We start from the raw sequence: 11576 nt of genomic DNA, 5'->3' as shown, positions 1-11576 counted from the left end.
CCTGATATATTGACTGAGTGGCCAACGATTTCTCCGTTCGCTTTGGTCATTTGAATAGTATTATAAATTCGTTCGTTCGTCCGGTCATACGTCCCGTGTCTTAATCAAGACGTATTCAAACAACACTATCTATAATGGTTTAAGGCCCGTGATGGTTGATGATGACGATGATGAAGATGTTGTTGTTGTTGTTGACGATTTTGTTGATGAAGTTGTTATTGATAATGATGACCACGATGATGACGACGACGTCGATGATGATGGTGGTGGTGATGATGATGATGATAATGATGCTGATGATGATGATGATGAGATGATGAAGCTGCTGCTGATGATGTTGCTGCTATTGTTGTTGTTGTTGTTGTTGCTGTTGTTGTTGTTGCTGCTGCTGCTGATGATGATAATGATGGTGATGATGATGATGATGATGATGATGATGATGATGATGATGATGATGATGATGATGATGATGATGATGATGATGATGATGATGATGTGGGCTTACAAAACAATGGCCTACACACTATTATTTTATTTTGACACGTTCTACAACGTCACTCGATTATTGATAATGTGATTATATGAACCAAATCAAGCGATGATTAAGTACACCAACACAGAATAGGACGATTACTGATAATAGTTGTATACGTTTTAAAGTGGTTGGAATTTAACATGGCCGTAAGTAATATACACAAATTATGAAGTTGAAATTAAATTTAAAAAAAGAGTTTGCATTTTGTCTTAAAGAAACATTCGATTATTTGCTTCATAAAGTTGAATATGAGTGTTGTGTTTGCGCGTTGAATATATCATAAAACATAGTTTCTTACTAAGGATTGTAAACGTAACTGTCTGTCAAGGTAGCGAAAAATGTTCATCGTTGCAATGTTAAGTTTGAAAGCGCGAATCACGATGCGTGATTTCGATGCGATGGTGAAAGAATACCATGCCAGATCGTAAGATCATTTTTTGAGAACGTTATTCGAGATAGTGATAATAATATTATCTAGCCGGTGTTCTCCTTTCGTGTTCTTGCTTGTTCGATCTTTGAAAGAAACGAGGGCAAGAGAACGAGATCATGAAAGGAAGACATTAATTACGAATCACGATACGAACACAGATACGATGCTAGATGGCGATATGACCTTTGCGACACGCATGGTGTTTGCGCTTTCAAGCACCATGACCCGCATTCTCGCACACCTTGTGTCTTGTTGTTGCAGTCTCGACTTTGTAATTATTAGATCCAAAATGCGAAATAACGAGTATAATACCAGAACACCGTATCGACGAGTATCGAGAAAACATTGCGCACTTTCATTATTCTCAATAAACTATTTTTGCAAATGTTCAATATTTTCCCATATATGCACAGTGTCGATAAACACTGAACGCTATCAATGAGAAATCCTTACGTCGCAGCGTCGTTGGGCCAATCGAATAGCGCTTATGAATAATGGTTATTTATATAGAATGCATTTTAACCGACTATTTTTGTTTTCTTCAGCATAAACTTACTCCAGATGAGCTCGAGGGTAAGTACAAAACCAAATGACGAATTCAGCAATATATTCTTGCGACCTAAAACAAAGACCTCAAACAAAGAATACAATTAGTACAATATTTTTGCAAAATGTCAGACTTGAATAGTATTGATTTTAAATCATCACCTTTAACGACTCACCATATCCCTCTAAAGGAATAATCCGACTATGATCTATTTTTTGACTCGGTGAAGCAAAGGTTACACAAGCAATTCTTATATAACAATAAAAGGATTGTCGTTTGAATTTGACATACTTAACTTCATATACATGCATAAGTTCTTTAAAAAATATCTTGAATAAGAAGATTGCGATCGAAATTGGAAAATGAATTAATTTGTCAAAACTTGTACAGATTGTAATTAATTGAACCTTTTTTGATGAAAACTCATTAAGCTCGAATAAATAATGATTTCTGAAAACACTGATTGCAAGCATACTCGTTTGTTGCTATTATTTTCCAAAAATCTAAAATATTTTAAATTGCACAATTTTTCAGAAACGTTTCATATTCGCGTCGTGTGTTAAAGCCGGAATGAATAATATTTGCGATGCGATAAAAAATTAATCTTTGACTTTTAAATAAAGCTTTTTTATAATAAATTTGATGAATTATGTAAGCAATAAAATTTCACCCAAACTTCCTTGTCTATGTGTAATAACCTCTATAAACACATGCATAATGAAAATCCAGGAAAGTGAAAGCTGCACTTAAGACAAAAAAACAATAATGCCTTGTGAGTGTTTGTTTAAATATATGCTATTAACATCCTACCTTAGTAAATAATACCGGAAAGCATCACTAATTGGAGTCAATATTTTTTAAATATTGAGGAAATGAGTGGCCATGCCCAGATCTTGACATGGAATTAAGCCGTCTACTGGTTTATAAAACAACATCTACGTGCAACAAACGCCATTATACAACGTGCAATTAAATATGAACAATAACTGTTCGAAGCATCATTTGAGCATTATTTAAGGCATTTTAGTTATAAATCAACATTGTTCTTGAAGCAAACGTTATTTGAAGGTAAATACTTTACAAGTTACACAAATTTCATCATTTCACATTTGCAAATACTTGAATCTGGTACTTGAACGTCTCCGACAGAGATGCGGCAGGCGTTCCGCGTATTCGACAAGGACGACGACGGCACTATCTCGACGCACGAGCTGCGGACCGTGATGCGCTCCCTGGGCCAGGACCCGACGCAAGAGGAACTGGAAGACATCGTCCGGCAGGCCGACACCGACGGTGAGTGCCCCTGACAGTCGCATGATCATGTGCCTAATGGAGTGTGTTGCTTACAAAACATGTGCAGATGTTTGGAAGGATAGTTTTCCGATGATCACTAAAATTTGTTCACAAGCGCATGCAGAAAATGTGACGCATTGTTCACGTTCGGTCGTTTCATTGATTACTCAGTTGAACCGTTATTTTATTTCAGCTTGAAATCAGTTTCGCGCCCGTTATGCCTTAATTTAACCAGCATTTTGTTTCTATTACGAAAGCTCATTCTATCTTAAGGCTTTCCGACTGTGTTTTATAACTGCAACATCCGGTCCTTGTTTTATGTGAATTGTGATCATAAATCATTACAATTAAATGTAAGGATTAATTATTAAAATTGATTTAGGTTGAATAATGCGGATGAATGATGAGGATTAAATATGAGGATGGATAAACGTATATAACGACTATGCTGCATATTTTATTATAAATGCAAACTACTAATACTACTACTAATAATAATAATTATAATAATACTAATTGTATTCATGTGCTCAGTATATCATTGTGTATGCAGGTGACGGTGTGATCGAGTTTGACGAGTTTATCGCCCTGATGACGAAGCAGCTCGCCGCATCCGGCACAGAGAAGGATATCATGGAGGCGTTCAAGGTGACGCAGTCGAAACTGAACATTTTCTATATACAGCAGTACTCAGTGAACATCACGATTGGAATTAAAGGTTATGCATTGTATCTTAGATGGACATTAATTTTAACGCAATGAAAACTTGACTGCACTCTTTACCAGTCATTTATTACAACGAAACGGTCAGTGGGCATCATCGCGGCGATATCTGTACATGCCGCGTGCTGACACCATGTATCAGTGGTATCACAGAAGCCATTTATAGGTTACATGATTCAAAGTTAGAGGTTAATAATTAGTTGCAATTATGCGATCATCACCCGGAACAAATATGTACCGATGAACGTAAATTTACTACATGTTATAGTCAATTGGAGACTGTTCAGGTCTCTAGAGTACATGTAATGAAATGTTTTCTGGATTATGGGCGACTGATGCGAATGTCGTTTCGGTAACTTAAAGCATTATCGATGTGTATATACTTACGATGACATAATGTGGAAGGCTTAAATCTATGGCTTGTTGAGAAACTCTCGAGTCCGTTTCATGTGAAGAACCAGTGACCGGTGTCTTCCGAAAGCTTCCGAGAACATCCCCGACTGAGCATTTAACCCAGGACCTCTCTGTCGCAATCCGATCTCATATCCAGTATAACACTGTTACATCGGAATGTTTTAACATAAAGCGAACACAACGCAATTTCAGTTGACATTATGAGAAATGTAACGCAATATTAAATAAACATCAAGAGAACATTAACGCAATATTAACTGGGCATAATGAAACAGGTTTTACGGATATTGAAATAATTGTTACGCACTTTATCGTAACTCAAAAGAAAAGATACATTGTTAACTTGACATTTTGAGAATGGTTTATCCACGGACTCTAGATGAGATGGGTCAATATACGCTCCGTGGTTTAACGCAATTTGATTTAAACTTCATGGTAAGGTAACGGAACTCTGTTTTGCATTTTGTTTTGTTAAGTTATACTTGCAACCCGTCTGTCGATATTGTCTCTATTATTTAGTTAGCATAATATGTCCTTCACTTAACCCTGTTGTCTTGGATATGGTAAACCGTGTTTACCGCCTAGTGTGTTTAATTCACGATCACAGTGGAGTTCATGAATATTGTATGTATAGCAAACATTGGAACTATATAATGACCATCAATTTAGCTGTGACACTATTTACGGAAATTTGAATGCCCCAAATCGTATCTGTTATTTTCCATGTACATAATTGTGTATCTATAAATGAAGTCACCATATAAACATTTATTGCCAGGCTCCATGCAAGGTAGGCATGTGTATGACAAAACATATACAAACGCAGACCATCGGCAGTAACTTGATACAAATTTTATGTTCTATTGTCAAATGTATTGCATGACAAATTGTGAAATTATTCGGCATCGCACCCACTTCATCAAAACATGTGTAAAATATTGATTCATGATGGGGATTGCACCTCTTTGCATACGGAGCATGGAACTGGTGACAGTTAAACTTCATCACACACAGAACCTCCTTGTTAACGTAAAACGTCTGCACCTGCAATAGTAACTACTCGGACTATTGCAGCAAGCCAATATTACGAACTTAATATAACGACTTTATGAATCCTCCAAAGGATTGAGTTATGCAATTTATCGTTTGCTGATCCAGTTTGACGATATTTTAAATGTACGTTTGTAGCATGTGGCCGGTGTAGGCAGCGTGTATCCATCGTTACTTCTCAGTTTATCTCGACAACCCGCTAATCCGAAGTGGCCTATGTGATCGGAGTATCCTTTTGATGTATTTCAGGTGTTCGACCCGACAAACAAAGGCTACATACTGGCAACCGACCTACGACACATCATGGCGACCAAGGGGGACAGAATGACGGACGAGGAGGTGGATGAAATGATTGAGGACGCCGATCTAGATGGTGACGGACATATTGAATACCAGGGTAGCGTGATCCTCATTACAATAGGGGGTGATAGGCGTTAATTGTGTTTCTTAAAATATGATTGCGTGACGTAGTGAAATTCAATCAAATGTACTTCAATTTAAAGATAAAAGGCCCGTTTCAGAAAGAATTCTTAATATGTTCGTTAGAATTCTGTTCGTACGAATATTTTTTATCACACATTTAAAACTGATTCGGGCTACTCATTCACAATGTTTAAAAAACGAAAGTGATGTCTAAGGGAACAATATTTTAAATTTTCATGCGTGTGTGTTACAATATTCAAAGATTTTAAAAATATTCTCGGTGCGCAACAATTATTTTTGATCCTAAAGTAGGTCTACCTTAACAGACTTGTGAAGAAAGCGAACATTTCAGCTTCATGTCTCATTTTTTCCAGAGTTTGTAAAGATGCTGTGCCAGAAATGAACAGCCCCCTTATTTCTAGAAAAACAGCACCGTTCCAACCGCAATATGGACATTCGAATTATTGGACAGTTGCTTAATTTTCACGCTGAGTGTTCCCGTTCAATGACGTCAGGAGCATTATCTACGATCTGTTAACATTAGTGTACATAACGCGATCTGAACCACATTTGAGTTGATATCTTGAATTTAAGCACTTTGTACAAACTATAGACCAATATCAAACATATGCTCGTATTTTTCAGATATTGAGAAACTCTTAAGTTTTTTCCTCTGAAGAATAAATACCCAATCGGATGCTTCTCGATAAAAGATCGAACTCACGACCTCCCTCTCTCAAATAACTACGCTTTTTCTTGTATCAATTTGATATATCACAATCATATGAGATCACAGTGTAGATAATTGTGATTCTTGTCCATGCTATCATTGATTTCGGAGTGATTGACTTGAGTATTTGCTAGCTCATGGTGGTAATTTGTTTTGTTTACTTTGTCGTTATTATTGTTTTTAATCCATATGTATGCACACATTGTCGAAGATCGAGCATTTGTAATCACAAACAATAAGTTCCCTATGTTTTCAACCGCCAAACAAACATAGTGATTAATTATGTCAATAGTATAACATGCATTTACAAATGCATTGTTTTTATGCTAATTGTTATCAAATGCAATTGCTTTTTTAAATGTATTTGCTGTTGTTATATTGCTACAATGTTGTAACGTAATAAGTATTCGCATTATTGAAGCGATGACTTGGTGTTTGCATTTGTGTTTGTTCAAAAGCATAATAAGAAAAACACGTAGCTGCGTCCCACTGTTAAAATCCTTAAAATAGTGTAACATGTTATGCAGATGAGCACATGACAGTCACGATTTAAAAATACAGCAAGAAAAACAAGATCATACTAATTCTATTGTAACATTTTAGTTTCCGGGTCGTGTCCTATCAGCAATCTTACTTGACACGTTTGAGTTACGACCGATGTTTAAGCTCACAATAAAAACATTTTTGATCGACACTCTACGGTGGCACCTTAGTGACACCTGCTGTCCAAATTAGAAACAAAGACAGGAAAACAGAAATTGTGTTTTCCACTCCAAAAAAATAAAAAGACAGGAAAACAATAATTGTGTTTTCTGCTCCAAAAACAAATAAAAAAAGACGGGAAGACAGAAATTGTGTTTTCCGCTCCAAAAAAAGAAAAGACAGGAAAACATAAATTGTGTTTTTCGTTCCAAAAACAAAAGACAGGAAAACAGAAATTGTGTTTTCTGCTCCAAAAAAAAAGACAGGAAAACAGAAATTGTTTTCATGTCTTTTGTTGGAGCGGAAAACACAATCGCTATATTGTGCGCACAAGACAATCGGCCAATCACAGATGCGGATTATATGGAGGGAAAAAGATACTATCTTGTTCCCTCAAATTAATCAGCCAATAAAAACGTCATAAAGGCAAGGCTCTGATATAACATAAAATACTACTATTACTACTTCTTCTACTGCTGCAGCTGTTGTTGTTGCTGCTGCTTCTACTACTACTACTACTTATACTACTACTACTACTACTACTACTACTACTACTACTACTACTAACTACTACTACTACTACTACTACTACTACTACTACGACTACTACTACTACTACTACTACTACTACTACTACTACTACTACTACTACTACTACTACTACTACTACTACTACTACTACTACTACTACTACTACTACTACTACTACTACTACTACTACTACTACTACTACTACTACTACTACTACTACTACTACTACTACTACTACTACTACTACTACTACTACTACTACTACTACTACTACTACTACTACTACTACTACTACTACTACTACTACTACTACTACTACTACTACTACGACTACTACTACTACGACTACTACTTCGTACTACTACTACTACTACTACTACTACTACCTACTACTACTACTACTACTACTACTACTACTACTACTACTACTACTACTACTACTTCTACTGCTACAACTACTACTACTGCTACTGCTACTGTGCTGCTGCTGCTGATGATGATGATGAAAATACTAATAACATTTTCTATTTCTGAACAATTATTAAAACGAAAACGGTTAAATAATCAAACGACGTTTTATTCTCATTTTCTACACCGATATATCTGAACAGCGCCCAAGAGCTGAAGATGACGATGACGCTGTTGGGAGCCCAGATGAGCCAATCAGAGATCGACTACATGATCTCCGTTACAGACGTGGATGGGGACGGGCTGATTAATTATGATGGTTTGCACATATTCCACCATCTCTTTGTCTTTCCATTAAGCTCACTTTGCATATATAAGGAGTGCTGGTCTGGTAAACAAATAGTACTTGTTGTCATTGGGGCAGACCTTACGCACGCTACCGCAGTGGGGATCGAACCCGTGACGGTTGAAGGGTTGAGGTCACTCTTGACAGGATATGTGTGTTATCATCCGGTTACTCCGATTACCTTCCATGGCATAATTTTACAACAAAATTGAATATCTTTCAATAAAAAAGAAGATACACGTTTTATTGAAATTATAATTTGAAAATCGCAAAATTTTCAGAATTTTAGTAAGCTATGGTACGAGTTCTCCGGGACCTTATGAAACGCAGCCTCTGGCACGGAAAACTTCATAAACTTTAAAATACACATATAACAAGAACAACAACATTTATTCAGCAGTAAAGCTTATACAAGCTCATAGCCTACATTTAACATGCATTATACAATTAATAAGTAATGGTAGAAGATAGAAATTGGACGATAGTATTATGAACTGGTAAACATGAAGGGAATACATAATGGCATACATACATACAACTTTAAATGATCTCCCATTTGAAATGGATAATACTAATGTTAATATTAATGTTAACAATAATAATGCTAATAATAATAGTAATTATACTACTACTTATAATAAAAATGGTAATTCGTGTCGTTTTTTGTCCAGAATTCATAAGAATTATGATGAGCAAATGAGGGCTGCGTTCAGCGTGCTGCACGTGGCTCCGGACATTCGGCGTGCGCGTGCAATGTACACTGGTGGTCCAAAGTGTATTTCCTCTCGTTTGATTTGAAACAACTCTGTTCAGGCATCATCAATATGTGATTTTTATATATAAAAAATCAGTATCGTAAAAGATTAAACTGACTGAGTCCGTCATAGTAAACGTCCAACGAAAACTATGATACGATATAATTTTTGAAGAAGTGTAGTAGACAAGCACCCACCTCAAGGCCAGCATTTTTTAAATTTGTTTTACGAGAAATTTTACAAAAAAATTGAGTCGGGGGATAAATAAAAATAAAATCATGAAAAGTGAGCAGTCTACCAAAAAAAAAAAAAACTGTCTAAACTGATTTTTTTTTTAAAATTTAAAATTAAGCCAATTTAACCTTATGTATACTTGCATTAACCTTTAAGTGTTCTATATATCTTATTACACTGTTGTAGAAGCTTTTTTATAATAATAGTAAACATATTTTTTATATATATGTATATGTAAAAGCACCTTTCGCATGTATTATACTATATTGCTTCAATAGAGACGATTAACCACGCCAGGTGTGTAGTGTATTATAGTGATCGTTAAACTTTTGTTGAGTGTTAATCATATGTATGTTTATAACAAATATAGCATGCATTTGAATTAAATAAAAAAGAATTGAAAACTTTTTAAATTGTTAAATAGCTTTAAATTACAACCAACATTGTAACTTTCATCCATGGGTGGAATATGCACACTAAAAAATACAATTAAATATACAACAGACTTGCTTTATATCATGATAATTTGTATTAATCATGAGAAAAAATGAGCCACATAACAGGAAATTGGACCTTAGGGCGATTGCGACCATTTTGGCTCCAAAAGAGCAATCTGAGTAGAGAGACGAGAAGATCGAGGACGAGAGAGTATCGTCTCATCGTATATCTATGTCAGCTATCGCTCGAATCTCGCTCGAGCTCTATCTCTAGATATATACTAATCTCTTCTCTTCTACTCTCTCTCTCTCCTCTCTCTATCTCTATCTCTATCTCATTCATCTCTCTCTCTCTCTCTCTATCTCTCTCTCTCTCTCTCTCTCTCTCTCTCTCTCTCAAAAACAAACCAATATAAAGGCGCGTGAAAATTGTCTCCCAAAGACAGAAAGTGTAGAACCAGATATTGTCCTCCTTGTACCCCCAACAACCAACCAGTCATCTCGGTTCCAACCACACAAACGCAGCCCCTTTTCAACTATATTAAACTAAAATACCTTTCAAAACTATTCTGACCCTTTGCAACACCATTAAAACACCTGACAATATCCAATAGCGCAACAGAGAGAGCCCATGTGAATTTACACCAAGACACAGGGCAGTAGAGTAATATCTGTACTAATCTATGTTTATGTACTAACTAGTCCTCCGCGACGGACGTTAAACGGGGGTGCAGTGTATCGATGCTGTACACCGGGCACTTAAAAGAACCAGGGGCGCCTCTGGAATCGGGGCGCCCTCTGTATCCCGCTCGAACCCCCACTAACACCTTTTGGGGCGGAGAGCACAAAAACCACACACAAACTATAAGGAATTAACATTAATGCCAATAAGGATAATGCTAATCTAGAGATAATAGGAATACTGCAAAAACCATTTCGATAAAGGCAAACCACTACATAATCCATTAAAAAAAAGCATCTAGTCACATTAAGGTCTCATTGGCCATCGTGCTATGATGTATAATATGACCTTATTTTCTCCCCTGAAGGGTCACATGGGGCAGGTCGATACATCTGTAGTCGAGAAGACGCTGGACGACCTGTAAATAAATCTCAAATACACTTGCATTTCCGAAATGGCGGACATTAACATCAACGAGACAAATGTAGCATATGTTAAAATCAAATTAATTAAAAACGGAGCAGAAACAATTTCAATTAGAAAAGATAATCTTCAGAACACCATTGTTGACATCATGCCCATATTATGTGATACGAAATTCAAAATAATAATGAGTTTTTGCAGATGATGCAGAGGTGTCACCATCGATAACTTTCGGTGTGTTAAAAAGTTTTGGGTAGGTTTAATAAATATGCGTATTTATTAAAATGCATATCCTGTAATATTTTTATAGATAAAAATCAACATTCCCGAAAATGTCCAACAAGTACTACTTAACGTTTCTTTATAATGAACATGAGGACTGAACCACAGGTACTTGCATCAATAACCCCATTCCCCACCCACCCATATATATTCTTTATTTAGAAAAAAAGTATGCAACACAGATTCTAAAGAATATAACATTGGGTCCCGATGTTCGTATGTCCGTCAAAGTCACAAAAAAGTTTTAATTTATTTTTCTTGACATTATTTTTCAAAAATAAGTTATTAATTAGTCGAATTATGATGTTCTATCAACTGTTAATAATGTTTTCATACTGCAAGATTTGTACTGCAAGAAATGCAAATAAATTTATCACACCTCAGGCTCTGTTGATAAATGTGCTCAAGGCCCTCGTTTGGCCGTTTTTGGGGCCGAAATTCGGCCTTCATTCCCACCTTAAAATAGTATACTTTTTCCCCCCTATTTCACCTAAAATTTCCCCCCTCCAAAACATTTTTTTAAACTTATATACCTATGTTGCCAGCTGGTATCTTGCTATAAACCTTTGATTAAATGTATATCTATGTAAATTACATTAAAATAGAGCAATATTTAGTGTTGAATGACTGG

At 35.9% G+C, this 11576-nt stretch overlaps 1 protein-coding gene across 1 annotated transcript; it reads left to right on the top strand.

Annotated features, from left to right (window-relative positions):
• The first annotated feature begins 611 nt into the window (after positions 1–611).
• LOC127871866 (neo-calmodulin-like) lies at positions 612–6466 on the top strand. Its single transcript, XM_052415128.1, has 6 exons — positions 612–681; positions 1511–1538; positions 2662–2805; positions 3359–3453; positions 5242–5389; positions 5790–6466. The coding sequence occupies exons 1-6, from the start codon at positions 676–678 to the stop codon at positions 5816–5818; spliced, it is 450 nt and encodes a 149-aa protein (XP_052271088.1). The 5' UTR covers positions 612–675; the 3' UTR covers positions 5819–6466.
• The last annotated feature ends 5110 nt before the right edge of the window (positions 6467–11576 follow it).

This window comes from Dreissena polymorpha, chromosome 3 (genome assembly GCF_020536995.1).
Source record: "Dreissena polymorpha isolate Duluth1 chromosome 3, UMN_Dpol_1.0, whole genome shotgun sequence".
Lineage (NCBI taxonomy): Eukaryota > Metazoa > Mollusca > Bivalvia > Myida > Dreissenidae > Dreissena > Dreissena polymorpha.
The sequence above is the reverse complement of the archived record's forward strand: the minus strand, read 5'-3'. Positions and strand labels throughout refer to the sequence as shown.